This window comes from Bison bison, unplaced genomic scaffold (genome assembly GCF_000754665.1).
Source record: "Bison bison bison isolate TAMUID 2011002044 unplaced genomic scaffold, Bison_UMD1.0 scf7180017864142, whole genome shotgun sequence".
Classification (NCBI taxonomy): domain Eukaryota; kingdom Metazoa; phylum Chordata; class Mammalia; order Artiodactyla; family Bovidae; genus Bison; species Bison bison.
The window spans coordinates 1,328,526-1,345,658 of record NW_011494714.1 but is presented as its reverse complement, the minus strand read 5'-3'; the positions used below and the strand labels follow the sequence as shown (position 1 = coordinate 1,345,658).

Sequence of the window (17,133 nt, the reverse complement as noted above, 5' to 3'; positions counted from 1 at the left end):
GTGTGTGTCAGAACTGAGTAGAGCTGTATCCTGTACCAGGTATCCTGGGCTGTTTAAGAAAGGCTCCTATGAGTGTGTCACACTTTAAGCCAACTCTGGAGGCGGCGGAAGGGTGGTGCAAAGTACAGGCCAAGTGGCTGACACAAGGGCCTGTGATGAGGGAACCCAGGGAGAGGCTGAGGATGACAGAACCAATGGATAGAAGCTTTCACCTCGGGCTGCTATACCCACATGGGCCTGTGCCCTGTCATTTCCAAGCAAAGTCCGGTGTGAAGGACTGCTTCTGATGGATCAAAAAGCTGTCAGAATGAAACCTGAAAGCTTACTCTCCCTTCATCAAAGCTCCAATAACAAAAGCAGCCCATGCACTGATTCCTGAATCAGCTTTATTTCTCTGCATAAGGAACCCTGCACAGGCAATTCAAATTAAAACAAAATAAATATATGAATATTCATGTAAAACTGTCCTTTCTAATGAACAATTATACACAATGTACAATTCCATGTTCACTGGGCAGGTTTACAAAAATGTACCATTCCCAACTAAAAATGCACCAAAATGGTTCCATGCAAACTTATCAAAAGTGACCAAAAGTATGGAGGGAAAAACCTGACTGAGAGCACTTTGTCTTTTTTTTTGTACAATCACAGAAAAATAAAAACATCTAATCTTTGTTATCTTTAGAGTAACTAAATGTGGCCACTGTTTATAACGTCGGTTTATGTTCCTAAAACATCTATGTAGTTACCATAAAAGTGTATCAACATTAAACTGGAAGTGAACATTATCGAGAAGAAAGGGGTGATGGCACCCTCGGTAGTCAGTAGTCAGTGTCGGAGCCCTCAGCGTTGTCCACGTTTCGCGAGAGCATGTAGTTGTCCATGTCGATTGATCGGCAGTTGTTGATGGCGTAGCGCAGGCGCTCAGCCATGACCAGCTGGCTAGAGTAGGGGGGCAGTCTCAGCTGGAAGAAGCAGGTCTGTGAGGTAGGCAGACTGTCGTAAGGCTGTGGAGAGAGAGACCCAGAGCTGTGACTGCAGCATTAGGGGGTCATGGCAGGGGCGGGTGGGGAGCAGCGCTACTCATAACCACCGTCCCCAAGGCAGGAGAGCATTTCTCCCTGCCTGCAGGTGGGCTCCACGAACAGGACTGACTGCATGGCCACCTGGAGAGCAAGCAGAGGCTTGGCCGTGGTAGGGAGAGCGCAGGCTCTGGTGTCCTGTGGCCACCTAGCTTTTGGTGAAGATGCTTCTTCCCTCTCCTCATTCTTCGAAGGCCCTCCCGTGTGACATAAGAATGAGCCCTGCCTGGTAGGGTACTTGGGAGAACATGCTTCACATGGTGCCTGCCACAGAGCAACAGAGTTCACTCCCTTTCACCAGAGGGTGCAAACTTGAAGCTGCTATGGATATGCGCCAACAGAGCCAGTGAAATGGAAGGAACAACTCTGAGGGAGTCACCACACTCCTCCCCTCACTGTCCTCCTAGTGAGCCTTCTGCACCCTTTGCCTGCCATCCCACCACCGCTCTGATGAGGAAGGAGCAGTTAATGAAACCCCAGCCCACCTCTTTAACTGATGGTGATACAGTTATTTAAAACAATAATTATGATGCTTAGTAGCAAGACAGAAAAGTGCTGGGGATAGATTCTTAGGTGAATATAAATACAATTTATATAAAGTTCCAAACATGTCATGCAAAAATGTGTATGCTTGAGGAATTACACAAAAGTGAAAATGGATACCACTAGAGGGACAGGGTTCCTGTCTCTCCCTGCAAACACTGTTCTGCCCTGCAAACACAACTGTTTTCCAAACTATCTATAATGACAGAATGATATATACTGTTTTTATAATTTAAAAAAAGTTTCAAAAAAAGAATCTGCCCTCTCTTTCTCACTGAACTCCTGGAAACCAGCCCTCCTTTTTGGAACTCGATCAGGTGAGTGCATTTCTAAGAAGTGGGAGATGGAAGGCCCAGAAGCTCAGCTGTGCCAGAGCCAATGACAAATGCAGAAAAACCACAATCCACAAAGACACTAAAGGGGAGTGTCAACAGGTGGCTCTGATCTGGAAACTGGAAAAATGGTTTAAAAGTCACAAAGGAAAGACCAATAGTGGTCAGTTTCCTGAGGATAAAACTTTCCAGGCAGGGATGTTTAGTGGAGTAACTCCTGGGATGGCAGGGTAGCCCAGAACAGATATAAGGCAAGGCTCTTTTCCAGAACTGAATAGAAGCAAACCATTTCCTCCTCTCTGAAGCAACAAAATAGATTCACAGCTTTTAGTTTCTGGCAAGTCATGTAGAAAATTCATGGGAAAGCTCTTTTCATAGCCTTTCCTGTGTGAGGCCTCTCCAGCAAGCCTAGCATAGGAGTAGAGCCCAGGCAGGCAGCCTCAGGAGGCAGCAGGAGAGGGCCAGCTTTGACTACAGCAACTTTCAAGGGGTAGTTACTGGAAAAATACCAGAAAGGCTGATACTGAAACTTGATGAAACTGATGGGATAGGCCCTTGTAACGAGGTCCTATTTTCCTTGCTGTTTCTGGAATAAACACTATGGGCCCAGCTCAGAGGACTGCCCAGCTTTTGGGGGGTTGAGAAGGAGAAAAGAGGGGACACAGACACCTCTAACTTAATGTTGGGCTTGAGGGATGTACTAAGTGTCCAGGAGATGGACATAAGGAGATCTAAGTCTGCCCTAAGGAATAGTTAGGAGGCATAGGAAAGCATCTTCTTGGAGGAGATGACATTGGTATTGGGCTTAAAGGATAAATAAGTGCTTGACAGGTATACATGGAAAAGGAATAGGAAAAGAACTTTCTAAAGCAGAGGCAAAAGCCTACACAAAGGAATGGACATTTAAAAACAGTGTCCATGGGTGGTCTTGGAAGTTCTCTGGTGGCCTAGTGGTTAGGATCCCGGGCTTTCACTGTCATGGCCCAGATTCAATCCCTGGTTGAAGAACTGACATCTCACAAGCCATGTGGTGTGGCCAATAACTGCCCCCCCATCCCCCAACAACAACAACAACAAAAACAACTAACCAAAAAAACAGTGTGGTCTATCAGGAGAAAGGCAAGCAGCCGTAATGGCCAGAAATAGTTAAGTGTCAAGAGGTGATCTCAGAAAGCAGGGCAGAGGCCAGACTGTGGAGGTGTTTAAGGCCGCTAAGGTGGTCAGCGTTTGTCCTGGAATCAACACAAGGGGGCCCTGAACAGTGTAAAAGAAGAGTGGCATGGTCAGATGGGTGCCTGAGAAAGAAAGATGACTCTGGCAGCAGCATGCATTTAAGGCTCTAAGCCGTTTTATTCCTGAGCCATCTGTCATAACGGCAGCTGGGCTGGTGCTCTACAGCAGGGGCCTTTCATGAGGCTGCAGAGAAGCCGCACTGCCTGTTCCGTGATGCACACCACACACGTAGCCGCAGAGCATGTTACTGCTGCTCCCCGTGTTGTCATGTTCTTCCTGGAGCACGTGCTCCAGTTAATGGTTAGTATCTTGGTGAAAACAAATAAACAAGACCGTGTCCCAGTGCAGAAGTCACATGATGAAAAGGCACAGGAAATACAACGCAGAGGTAACAATGATGGCCCTTCTGCCAAGCTTGGCTTTCATTCAGGAAGATACTGGAAGATTCAGTGAAGGTTGTTGGTTGTGGTGTGTTTTCTACATCCATGTAGGACTATTTTTTTTAAATTGAAGTTACGAGATGTTTCTAAACAAGTTTTTCCTGCTTGATTAAAAAGAAAAAAAAATCTGGAAATTCCAAGCATTAATCCTGAATTGGCAGCCTACTTGAAGCCCAACATGCAAGCAACAAGGAAGCAACAAAGGCAGACATTACCAGAAAGAAAAAATATCTTACTTACCCTATCAACCTTCATGATTTGAAATCTCTGAGAAATATCAGCAGTGTTGGCTGGTAGTCGAGATCTTCCAGACACAAACCTCATGAAAAGCACACGCTCCTCGTTGGAGAACTCCTCCAGGGTGTGCCAGAACCACTGCACCAGCTGATGCTGCTCATCCACCTCCCGGTACCGTACCACTTTCTTCAAGACTTCTACGGAGATCTCAGGCATCCCACACACCATCTGCTCCAGCTGCTTTGCTGTGAGGAGGGACAACAGCGGCACAGGGACGATCCAGGACATTCCTTCTCGGACTGCAGCCACCTGCTCCCAGGAGAGGTTGTTCATTCAACATCTGTGTGCAGACTGGGCACCCATGGTGGACCCAATCGGGTCGGGCACCTCATGTTGCTCATCTGCTCCCAGGCCCTCTACTTGTCCCTCAGAACTGGTATGACTGCACACGATCCAACCTTCTTGCCTCTGACCCTTTGTTAGAGTTTCTCCCTGCTTGTGGGATTCATACATTCTTTCTTGTCCCAGGTCAAGTCAATTCAGGGGCCCACCTTCCCAGCCCCACAAAACTCTAGCCCACGGGGGCCCTTCTAATGCCAACCCCACCCACTCACACTCCTAACCACACATGGCCACAGGCTGTTAAAACTGCTCTGTGGAATACTTCATCTTCTCACCAGGGTAAGCAGCTTTTGGAGGATGTGTCTAGGGCTTCTACTGTCTTTGTAATTTATATTTTCTTTTGAGAATAGTTATATTCTTTTTGTAAAAATCATTTGTGCTAATTGTAAAAAAAAAAAAGTTAGAAAAGTACAAAGAAGAAAGTAAAACTGAGAAGTCCTTTCATAGGAAGGCAGTAAAAAGGATAGAGAATTTAATTAGGAGATGGGTCCTGAATCCCAGCCCCACCACTTCTTTTAATTTTCTCATCTGAAAAAATAAGGCAAATAACTGCTGCTCACATGATTATTATAGGTATTTTAAACGAGTCTGTAATGATTGGGTAGTTAGCTTTTGTTAGCACAGTGCAGAGAACAGATCAGTTGAGGAGTGCCGAAGGGGTGCGGTCAGAGGCTGCCTACACAGTCTGTTTGGCGAAACTACTCCAAGGTTATACAATAGAGCATACTCTAAACAGAGACCTACCACTGTTCAAGGTTTGTTTCATAAATAACTCCTCTACTCTTGGTCAGTTCAGAATCATCTGCCAAACCAGAGAACCTCAGAAGCCACATCTTGAGGAAGGCCATGGAGTTATGATTGTGTAAGGCTGTCATGCCCAGGGCTAAGGAATGAACGGGCAATAAAGACAGTCTCTGCTGACAGAAAAGGGAATGCCCCAGCCAAAATGTGCCAAAAAACAAGCTGAGGTACATGGATGGCTGCTTGAATGGGGAACAACTGGGACAGCTATAGGAAGAACACGGGGTTCTAAGAGACAAGGAGGAAGTGAAAGAGGAAGGCGGCATTGTTATCAAGAAAGGAACAAAGCCAGGGCAGAGCAGAGCACAGCTGCTGGAGAACAGGTCAATCTGGCCTTTATAGGAAAGGTCAGCACAAGAACCTGGATACCATAGTTAAACCTGGTTTGTGATCGTGGCTTTGCCTTGGGCACATTACTTCATTTCTCTGGACTCCGTGCATTCATTTCTGAAATGGTGATAGTAATTTCTATCTCCCCATCGAGTAACTATGGGGAAAACTGCACATGTAGGGGGATGCTACCACATCTGGCATGTTGGAAGTGACCAGGGAATTTATGGTCAGTTATTCAGTCTATAAGGAATAAGCATCTTTAAGCACTAGAGACAAATCCTAAGCCCTGACTGTGTAAACAACATTGCTGACAGGATCCACCCTTACTAAGCTAAGGGGTATAGTTTTCTGACTAGACTTGGCCCAAAGCCAGAGTCGAAGAAGGAACCAGGAGTGAAGAGTATAGAATATATATAATTCAAAGTACTACACAGCCTCAGACCCTGAATCCAACTCTTGAGAAAAGCCCAACATCTCTGCAAATAAGGTATTACTGAATTGGCTACAAAGGACTATATAACCAAAATCACCGCTTTGGGACACAGTATTCATTTCTAAGGTCACTTATCATACTCCCATCATTTACTAAATGCTTACTACACATCAGCACAGAACAAGGATATATAAGTTAGATATAAAAAATACACTCTTCATTCAATGTCTCACGCTAATTAAAGAAAGAAGACCCAAACTCTGCAGCCTAATTCTTAGTCTACAATTCAGAAGTATGTGATAGCTTGAGGAATTTCTAGGTGACAAAAAAGATCTGCAAAGTTACAGACCTAGAGGAAAGAGGCCCTCATGGGATCACAAGGCCAGCCTTCAGGAATTCATTCACACAGACCCTGACTGAGCTGGAGCAGGACACTGGGCTGGGGGGCAGTAAGACATGAAGACAAAGAAGACTGAGGAAGAGTGAGAATAAGAAGGTGGGTTCTGAAGGCCTGGCCGAGGGCTTGGCCTCCAAGCCAAACACTGGCCAATTCAGGGCTCACCTAAGGCTCTGAGTAAAGAGCAGACCCTGAGATATGGCCTGAAAAGTCTCTGAGTAGGGACTGAAATATAGATACAGATTAATCAACACCATGAACTCATACACCAAAAAGCAAAGCTCTCAAATCTCTCATGTGAACCTCTCACCTGTCGGTCCATTTCATGAAGTCGATATTCAATGGCCCTTTCCACATATTCTTTTCTATTAGAAAACGTGAGTGGGATACTATTTCCACCAGGGATTATAGGAACCATTTTGCCATCAGCGCTTTGGCCAACAAAAGAATCAAGAGGAATCATCTATGAATAGAAGAAAGAAGAATTTTTACTCCATAGTAGAAATGACCACAAAAAGTATGTTACACACAAATACAGCAGAACATCAACAGCATCAGAAATCTTATGGATGAAGACAAGGCAAATGAGATAGCTGATTAGGCTACTTCAGGGGTTCCCAACTTTTAGGATCTAATGCCTGATGATCTGAGGTAGAGCTGATGTAATAATAATAGAAATAGAGTGCATAATAAATGCAATGTGCTTAAATCATCCCCAAATCACCCCCTGTCTACCCCTATCCATGGAAAAATTGTCTTCTACGAAATCAGTCCCTGGTGGGTACCAAAAAGGTCGGGGACTGCTGGGCTACTTGATGAGCAGGGAGTGCTGACTCATCTGGTTTTCATTAAAAATGCAGTTGAATCAGTCTCCAAACCAGGTTTGATGAACTCTGGCTATCCCAGGCCTCCTGGGTTCTCTCTGTCCTTCACTCTAACAAGCAGAGAGAATGGATTAAAGGGGAAGGAGCAGAAGCTGAGTGCTGGAGCTGACTCCTGGAGCTGACTCTGTTAGCAGCTATTTAAACTTCTAGGTTGAACTGCTAAGTGTAGCAATGGTATACGGCATGGGTCAGCTGGACAGCAAGCAGAAGGCTATATCTGAGTTTTACACAGGAAAATTCTCATCAACACCAGCAGAAACATGGACCAGCCAGGATTTACCTCATGGAAACTCTCCTCAGTAATCCCACTGTCTTCAATGTGAAGAATGCTGTTGAGAGTCTGCACGTAGAGCAGATCCACCTCTTCCAGGTCTTCCAGGGTGAGTGGAACACAGCAGAGCTGCTTCCACACCAGAGGGGCCAAGTGGAGGTCCAGAGGCTTCTTTGTGCGAATGGCAACCCCCATTAAGATTCCTAAGAACTTAAACTGCATTAAGTGTTCATCAAGGCAGGCAGAAGGATTAAAAAGGAACCTGCAGAATTAAAGGAAATACTTCAAACAAAGTTGTCCTCATTTCTATTATAAACAAGTTATCAAACAGCTAAAGCATTAGTCTAGACCTGTGCTGTCCAATATGGCAGTCATTAGCCACATGCAGCTATTTAAGTTAATTAAATAAAATTTAAAATTCAGTTCTTCAGCTCCTTTAACCACATTTCAGGTGTTCAATAGTGACCTATGGCCTACTGCTATTGTTCTAGATGGCACAGGGACCATATTTTGAATTACTTTGAAGAACCATAAAAAGGGTGAGTGAATGCTCATTAGTCCTTAAGCTACCTGCTCAAAGATGCCCTATTTCCTAAAATCATTTATCCTTTACATGTATACCTGTGGCATATTCATTTTGATATATGGCAAAACCAATACAATATTGTAAAGTTAAAAAAAAAAAAAAGTCCACGAAGCAGGATCCAAAATTCAAAATTTGACAAATACAGGAACAATACATGATTGCAAATACAAATTGCTGTGACTGGATAGCATTTCAAAGGTTTTAATGAATTTTAATTCATTGAGGGAAGGCCACATGGGCCTTCAGAAATACAAAAGAAGTCTGGTTTCATTTTCAAGTCTGCACTTCCTCTATTCCTCTATATTATAATTCAGTTGGTCTCATAATAAATAACAAGTCATGATGTAAGTGCCTCAGTTTCCTCTCTGTGAAAGAACAGTAACAGTTCCTACTCCTTAGAGCTATAATGAAGATTCAATGGGATAATCCATGTACAACACTTAGAACAGTGCCTAGCATATAGTAAATGTGCACTGTTACTGCAGACATTCAGTAACACTTGCTGACTGCCCTTACCTGTCCCTATTGTAACCCACTTCTGCGGTAGCATTGGGAGATGGTATAAGAAGGTCCACAATACCAGTTTCAAGTTCCTGTAGAAGAATGAACAATTTCTTTAGAAACGCAGTTAAATGTATCAAGAAAATGAACCAATTAACATTAAAGATCATGTTGAACAGAGAATATTGAGGAATTTATAACACTATATGAGAAACAGCAGTCTCTGTAATTATTTTCGTGGCTGTAACTTAAAATGAATTTAGGAACTCCCCCATGGAAAAAATGTCCTGCAGTACACAGAATAAAGATGAAAAAGCCAATCCAGGGCCCGAGCTGGGGTATCTCTGAGCAGGGTATAGTGACATTCAAATAAACTTAATAAATGATAACCAAGTATTATTTTAGATACAGATTTATCAGAAAAATTCTGATACGAGGCAAAGCTGGAAGGATCAGAGCTGATTTGGAAGCAAAACTGTGACTGTAGATCTTAAAATATGGACTTGTTCAAACTCTTAAGATTTGTTTTTCTAATTTCCTTGGACCCTGGCTGTTCTTTGTTCTAAAAGCACCAAAATAAATGGGAGCACATGAGTGGTCCTGGATTTGTCTGTTACAGAAGTGTACATATGTGTCATTGCTGTTTCCTCTGTCTGCTATACAGAACAACAGATGGTAAGTCATTGGTAGATGGCCAAGCACTGGCACTAACTCAGAAACATATCTTCACGAAGCATTTCACAAACCCTTGCAATAATTCACATATACATTACTAATAGCATGGCTTTATGTAAGCATCACAAATGAATTATTGCTTAGATTTATAAAAACATGCCACAGTCATCACTGGAAATAGTAAAACACCCACCATCCAAGTGGACAACTCAGCAGGGGACACTGCATGAATATACCTGGCACATCTCTGTGATTGTGTCATCAAACACTCCTCCGGCGTCATCAGCACCTTCTCCAACTAGCTTAACCTTCCAAGCTCGGGAAGGCAGACGGAGGTCTGAGGCATTCAGTTTAACTACTTGTCTCGCTATTTGAACAAAGATAGGCTTACATTTCCGTCCTCTTTAAAAGAAAGAGAAAACAGAATAAAATATAATGCTCCCAAATCACCAGAAATGTCACTTGAAGATATTCTCCCATCAGTGAAGGAACAGGCCAGCTTAACAGCAGCCAAACACTGTGCTAGGCTCACTGTAATTACACTGGGTACTGACATAAAATACTATTACTATTCTACTTTACAAATGAGGAAGCTAAGGTTACAGAGATGAGTCAGTTGTGAGTCCCGTTAACGAAATGTACACATATAGCGTGCTAACCTGGTTGATATCCTCTTTACAGTAATTTGAGGTCCATAGTTTTTGCCTTGAACCATGGTTTTTCCTATAGAGCGCACCATTGGGAGGGTGTAGACTCTTGGGGCTAACAAAGGCCGAAGCTGTCCCTGCACAATGCCCCATGTTCCAGCATTATAATGAGACGTACTATTCTGTAACAGAAAGTAAGCTTAGCAGAAATGGTACAATCTAAGGCTTAAAAGAAGTAACATGTCACTTTTAGAAATGCACTTTAAAAGCATAAATCTGGGTATTAGCCCTTATTGGCAATTTATTCAAAATATTTTTCTGATAAAGTATGATTATTATTTTTAAAATACAGAAAAAGACATACACATAAGCACATAAATAAAATCATTCCCTAATATTACCATATGGAGATGGCCCCATTAACACTTTCATTCACTTCCTTCCAGTTGCCTTCCTTTCCACATTTTCAAGATCGTACTATTTATATAAATTTTCTGTTTTTCTCACTTCAATTTATACCATAAACATTTCTCTCATTAACTATAAACAGGATGCTAACATTCTGTTAGTGCTGCACAGTATTCAGTTGCCACGTTGATTATCTATTTCCAACAATGATTTCTCATGTCTCTCATACACTCATAACTGGGTTACCAAAAGGATTTTTGACTAACAGTTTTACAAACTAATACACATTTTGGCAGGCATGCCTACACATTAAACAAACAAACATAGCCAGCTTTCTTTCTTTCTAAATTACTAGACTGTTCTATAAAGACAATCACATCAGCCAAATTTACTTTATCTCCCCACTACCCCTCCACAGGGTATGTTCATTTGTAAGGACAGCAGGAAGGCTCCAGAGTTTCTCACACTCACTTATACAACCCCTTTGACGGAGGTATTAACACTTTTGTGTGCTTAAGTTTTAAAATCATATACTACAGTTTGTAGAAAACACATGTTTAGTCATTCATACTTCTTTGAACTTTCGACAAACCAAAACACTGAAGGAAGACCATTTTGTGTCCAACAGCATGATAACCTATATCTGGATCATCCTTAATCCAGCAATAAAATAAGAACAGAATTGTTGCCTTTTCTAGATCTCCTGGGTGCTAAAAGCATTAGCCATGGAGGAAGTATCTGAAGGCTGAAAAAAAGGCCCAGGGATGTGGTGAGCATAGCACAGGCACTGCTTCCTAAGCCAGCGCGTTACCTGGTTGTTGGGGCTGAGGTTCAGCAGCCTCCAGGATGAGTACATGAGGTCAGAGAAATGGTAAAGCAGCCGGAGCCTGGCCCTCGCAGTGTGAATGCTCACCTCCCTCAGAGCCCCGTACTGGGGGGGCACTGTATCGGGCAGGCCCAGCTGCAGAGGCACTGACACACCTGCCCAGAACACAAATGCACAATTGTAAAGGAAAATGCAATGTTTTCATTTTTAGCATTTTGAAAAATTTCAAACACATACAGAAGTTGCAAGTATATAATGGAACACCCATTCCCACCACTTATAATTAATATTTTGCTATATATACTTTATCACTTATCAATTCCTCTATCCATCAATTCATCTTAAATTTTTGATGCACTAGTGTTGGTTTGTAAAACATCTTTTTTATTTATCATTATGGAAACTTACTTTTTTCTCCTTTAATTTACTTTCCCATTTACCTATGGACTTAGTTTCTTCACACACACACATACAAACCCAAAACAAAACAAAAAACCCAAATTCATTCTTTCACATTCAATAACATTTCATTCTTGACATCTTCATAATAACACAAGGTGTGGACCAGGACCAGAGAGGAAGTTCTGGAAAATGGAAATGGGCAACTCAGCAGAACCCCCTCCCACACTTACTAGGGCTCTGACAGAAAGTTAACATGACAGAATGAAAGATATGAGTCCATGATTCATGGAGGTTTTATACTAAAGAATAAGCTCTGTAGAAGCAAAGACTACAAGGACTGTATCCATGGGTATCCTCTTACAGAAATGCACAAAACTCTAAGAATGAGATACTCAACTTTTTCGAGTTTCCTGCAAATAATCATTTGTACACCTCAGTTCTCAGAGGTATTTTCCTATTAGTTAAAGCTAACATGGACCCCCCCTCTGTCCATGGGGGTTGCAAAGAGTCACATGACTTAGCAACTAAACAAACATTTACTGACTACTTCTATGTGCCTGACACTGTTCTAAGAGCTTCATAAGAACTGATTCATTTACTCCTGCAGTTCTTTACAATAGGTGCTATTATTATGCTTTTTTTATAGACAAGGAAACTGAATCTCAGGGTCACCCAGCTCCCAAGTGGCAGATTCAACCTGAGCAATGTGGTTTTTGAGTCTGAACCTTTAGCCACCATGCTGTCTAGTCTCTGTCCCGAAGTGGAAGGGAAACCCCGATGGAAGCTGAAGAAGCCCCTGAGAACCTGAAATTGTCAGTGGCCTAGCAGCACTGCTCATTCTATTAGAACATTCTTGTTTGGAATCTACTTGGCAGGCCTACCTTGTTCTCTAAGGGTATCTAAGAGAAAACAATCGGTATGGGGAATTTTCCCCAAGGACCTGTGGCTAAGAAGTAGGGGGCTCCAAAAAGGGATAGGAAAACAGCTTTCAGGCACAAGATCACTTCAGGGACATTCTAGTGCCTCAGATACCAGAGAGGACTTGATGGTTTATGAAAGAGGTAGCCCAATATGAAGAAATGCATAGGATGATAAATATCATACTTAAGGGAATGGTTACACTTGTGGGGAATGATATGCATTTAATTTTCTTTATATGTTTTGTAGATCTATAAGGTTTCATAATAAATTAAAAGCAAAACACACAAAAGATAGAAATATCCCATCACTGGAGTAAAATGGTAACAATTTTTTTTTCTGTTGTGCCAATGTATACACAACATCATGTTTCAAACCACTGACTTGGGTGGAGAATTCGACAAGTGGTCTCAGGGCTTTTCATCTTTATTAACAGCATGCCTTAGAAAGCTATAATTCATCACTTTTACATACAAAAAATACTTCATTGCTGTTCTAAAATTATAAATTTGCTTGTCTAAGTAATATGTTTTCTTCTTTTGGGGAGCAGAGAGGCACTGCTATGTAATGAAGTCTGTAGGAGAATTGCCTGCTTTGAAAGTATCTGCAGTGCTGTAGCACAAAGAGTGCTTTGGTTGTGTGGGGGAAGGTCTGATGGCTTCAGAATGGTGCCTGGATGCAGTGTGAAGCTGGCAAGCAGACAGTGCAGCTGGGGTGAAAGAGAGGTTGCTGGAGCACAGCTATTTCCTCCCTCACCTGGTGCTCTTGGCGGGACAGGCGGCGCTGTCCATGCAGCACTGTGGCAGCGGCCAGCTGAGATCTGCCGAACATTTTTCCCTTGCAGAACTGTTACCAGGGTTGGTTCTCGAACGTGGTTGGTATGACCTAAGCCAAGCTGGGAATAAATTACAAATACTCAGATATTCAATTAGAAAGAGGAAGACAGAAAGCCAAGACGATAAAATTTTGTCTTGGATGGTAGCAGACATAAATAAGTTATTATCTGTATCAAGCAACAATATGAAAATAATGAAGTTAATTTGATTTTCTCTATCAGAATGATCCTCATAGCTCATTACTGTCTCCTATAAATTAACCTGCAACAAGGCCGTTCCAAATCTAGCAAAGGAGTCTCAATGACTGAAAACATCTTTTCCACCTCTAGACAGGAAATAAATTCTTGGAAAGTTAAAAAAAAAAAAAAAATATATATATATATATATAACAGAATGATCCCTAGAGTTTTTACTTAAAACACACTGATTTCTTGATTTTTAACATAGATTGCCTGTGTAACAGTAAATAAACAATTATAAAAATACACACAGAATAAAATTCTCATCTCCAGATCTCTGTTCTTCGGGCCTGACTAGGATACCCAGTGTTTTGGTGGCTGAGCACCTCATCATCATCAGACAGGATAATGTCAAGGTCCACCAGGGACCTTCCAAAGGTGTCCCCACATCAACTCTCTTCTCATTAAGACAATGTGCAACCAGAGTGATGACCAGCTTCCCCACCTGTTAATATAATGATGAGGAGACCACAGAGCCAAAAGGAGGCTACTATGAATAATACTGGACCTTGAACTTGAGGGCTGCTGGTTCTAGAGACAGCCATAAGTAAAGCAGATTTACAGAGGACGGGGATGTGGTTCTGCATGTGGAGCTGAAAGCCACTGTAGTAGGAGGAATCTCAGACCTCCTCCACCAAAGTACATCCCAACTCCACACACAGGATAGGCTGAACACATCAACCTCTTGAATCTTTTGTCAATCTCTTACAGGCTCGGTTTATTGCTCTGCATAATGGGAGTGACAAGACCTCCTGAACAAACACAAATATACTTTGTACACTGTCATATCATAAAATATAAAAGTATTGTTGTTTTATTCTTTCCATTTTTTCAGATCAACTGATGCTTCCAGTACGTAATCTCTCTTATTACTGTAGTGAAAATGATGATGATTATTGATGATAGTAGCAAATACTTATAAATACAAATACCTGGCCATTTACTATGTGCCAGGCGCTTCTCAGTGTGTACACACACACATATATTGAGTTAATCCCCTTAACTACATTTGTATTGCCATATTTCTCTTTAAACAATGATACATTTACTAGGGCACAAGCAACAGAGATACGCACAACTGGACTCCAAATAATCTGTTGTAGAGCACGATGATGTGCTTGAGGCCTTGTGTAGATATTCTGAGTTTCTAGCTTATATCTTTGCCAAATGAACAATTCTGTCAGATTTCTAGACATGAGAGAACAGCAGTGAAGTAAATATTTACCTGACCTTCTGAATTGCTCCCCCAGGCATACACATCTCCAGTTGATGCCAATGCAAGTGTGTGTTCAGCTCCAACAGCCACATCTTCGATGACCACTCCAGCCAGGACAGGGATTTGCTGTGGTCGATTGTGATTGCGAGCACGCCCTTCTGGCAAGCCTATCAAGCGATCTGAAAAAAACAGCAAAAGGACATTTATGGATGGTACACCATAGTCCTTTTCTAATTTCTAATGAGTCATTTAATGTCTATGGTGGTATGGCAATGACATATATATCTCACTGGGGCAAAAAAGGGTTTTCTGGTAAGGTATACTGGATTCTGAGTGGATAAAGTTTAAAACTGCTTCTTTGCAAAATGTCACAATCTCCTTATTCATAAAAATAAATGAAATTAAATCTAAAATGATTAGCTTACTTCAAACGAAGAGGTTACCTCTAGCATCCTCATACTTGAGAGGACTTGCACAAAAGTTACAAAGGCTCTAGAGTTCTTGCAGCCTAAGAAAACACATCATGCAACCTTTCTTGTTCTCAAAGCCAACTTCTCGCCTTATCTTTGCTGCCAAACTCTACAAAGTGCAGGCTAGTTCCTGTTGTTTCACATGCTGTTTGGCTTGGCCACCTTCTGTAGCCTAACTTCCATTCTCATCACTGCACTGAAACTACTCTCAAAAGCCATGAATAGCACCTAACTGCCTACTGCAGCCCACAGAGCTCTACTTTACCTTCTGATAATGTGGCCTCAGCTCCTCCTGCCCCTCAGACACTGCACTGTCCTGGCTCACTGGCTACCTCTCTCTCTCTCCACTCCTTTCAAAGCCAACTCTCCTGAGTCCTCTTCCTGTGCTTACATGCCCTTTACTCACATTCCAGAGTTTTATCCTCTTACTCTTCTATCCCATGTTCTCTCCCTGGGTTTCTTAGAGCCAATTTATATGGCTTTAACTACAATATTATCCATTAGGCAAACCAACATCTCTATAAGCAATCTCTCTGGAGTTTCAGACCTAAATCCTCAGTAACTTGCCAGACTTCTCCATACATGTAGCCTAGAGTACATGGCCCAAATTCAATATGACTAAAACTAAGCTCCTTGTCTCTTTCCCCAAAACCAACCCCTTGTCCTGTCAGTGGTGTCAACATTCTTCCAAGACTAGAAACTTCAATCACAGCTTATTCCTTCCTCTTCTTCACATCTGCCTCAAACACCCTTCAGTCACTACAACTTGCCAGGAAGTCGACTTACAAAAGTGAACAGGTTTCCAGGGATATGGATGGCTGGATTTGGATTTACTTAAGATTTGAATCCTGAATCCTGTGAATTCCTAAGACCTGAGCCCCCCAGTCCCTGCAAGGGCTGGGAAGTGAGGCAGGATCCAGAGGAGCTTGGTGGTCAAGGCAGTCTTTGTGGCAGCAAGGTAAAAAGGCAGCAGAGATGAGGAAGGGAAGGCTTTGGCAGGAATTCTTCTAGCAAGAATGAAGGCTCTGGAAGGGGGGGTGATCAATGAGGAGGAAAGTTTGTCCTAACAGCAAACATCATGTAAGAGGAGGTGAAAAGTAGCTGGGGAATGACAGTCACTCATCAACCAGAATGAGAATTGACTCAATTTAAGCATTTTCTATCTAGCTGGAGGGCACATATTTCTGTAATACATGTGTGCACAAAATAAGCAATATAATTAACGCCTGGAAAATGCCTTACCTTGACCAAAGGTATACACATGACCATCTTTGGTTAATGCAACAGAAAACTGAGTTCCACAAGCAACCTTTTTTATTCCAATTCCACAAAGGACATCAACTTTCTGCAAAGTAAAAGGGTAAGGGACATACTTTAAAAAGAAAAACACTCAAATTTGCCTACTGGTATGTATAAACTCAAGGACTATCTTCCAGAAAAATATTAATACTCACCCACCTATTTCCAGTCAAATCCACACTCCTAAATGTTATTTTCTCATACTGCTCTGCAGGCTACCTGAATTTGGGTGAGTTCTATAGGGGGTACAGGATGTTTGACTAAAATCCTCCAGCACCCCATGTGAAGTGGAAACACTGCTCTGCACAAGAGAAACCAAAGAGAACTCTATAGCTGTTTCAGATTAGATCAGTCGCTCAGTCGTGTCCGACTCTTTGCGACCCCATGAATCGCAGCACACCAGGCCTCCCTGTCCATCAAAAACTCCCAGAGCTCACTAAGACTCACGTCCATCGAGTTAGTGATGCCATCCAGCCATCTCATCCTCTGTCGGCCCCTTCTCCTCCCGCCCCCAATCCCTCCCAGCATCAGAGTCTTTTCCAATGAGTCAACTCTTCGCATGAGGTGGCCAAAGTACTGGAGTTTCAGCTTTAGCATCATTCCTTCCAAAGATCCCAGGGCTGATCTCCTTCAGAATGGACTGGTTGGATCTCCTTGCAGTCCAAGGGACTCTCAAGAGCCTTCTCCAACACCACAGTTCAAAAGCATCAATTCTTCGGCGC

The 17,133-nt window shown here is 42.4% G+C and overlaps 1 protein-coding gene across 11 annotated transcripts in view; it reads right to left on the bottom strand.

Moving 5' to 3' along the window:
• Positions 1-366: 366 nt before the first annotated feature.
• Positions 367-17,133, bottom strand: part of HERC1 (HECT and RLD domain containing E3 ubiquitin protein ligase family member 1) — a 213,318-nt gene continuing 196,551 nt past the window's right edge. For all 11 annotated transcript variants that reach the window (XM_010840215.1, XM_010840216.1, XM_010840213.1 and 8 more), the window contains 11 exons: positions 16,355-16,457; positions 14,652-14,821; positions 13,108-13,246; positions 11,017-11,186; positions 9,810-9,979; positions 9,387-9,552; positions 8,491-8,567; positions 7,398-7,650; positions 6,544-6,696; positions 3,871-4,176; positions 367-1,007 (listed from right to left, as the gene is read on the bottom strand). In XM_010840215.1, the coding sequence (XP_010838517.1) occupies positions 822-1,007; positions 3,871-4,176; positions 6,544-6,696; positions 7,398-7,650; positions 8,491-8,567; positions 9,387-9,552; positions 9,810-9,979; positions 11,017-11,186; positions 13,108-13,246; positions 14,652-14,821; positions 16,355-16,457 (1,893 nt within the window). In that variant the 3' untranslated portion in view covers positions 367-821. The remainder of the gene's footprint in view (positions 1,008-3,870; positions 4,177-6,543; positions 6,697-7,397; positions 7,651-8,490; positions 8,568-9,386; positions 9,553-9,809; positions 9,980-11,016; positions 11,187-13,107; positions 13,247-14,651; positions 14,822-16,354; positions 16,458-17,133) is intronic.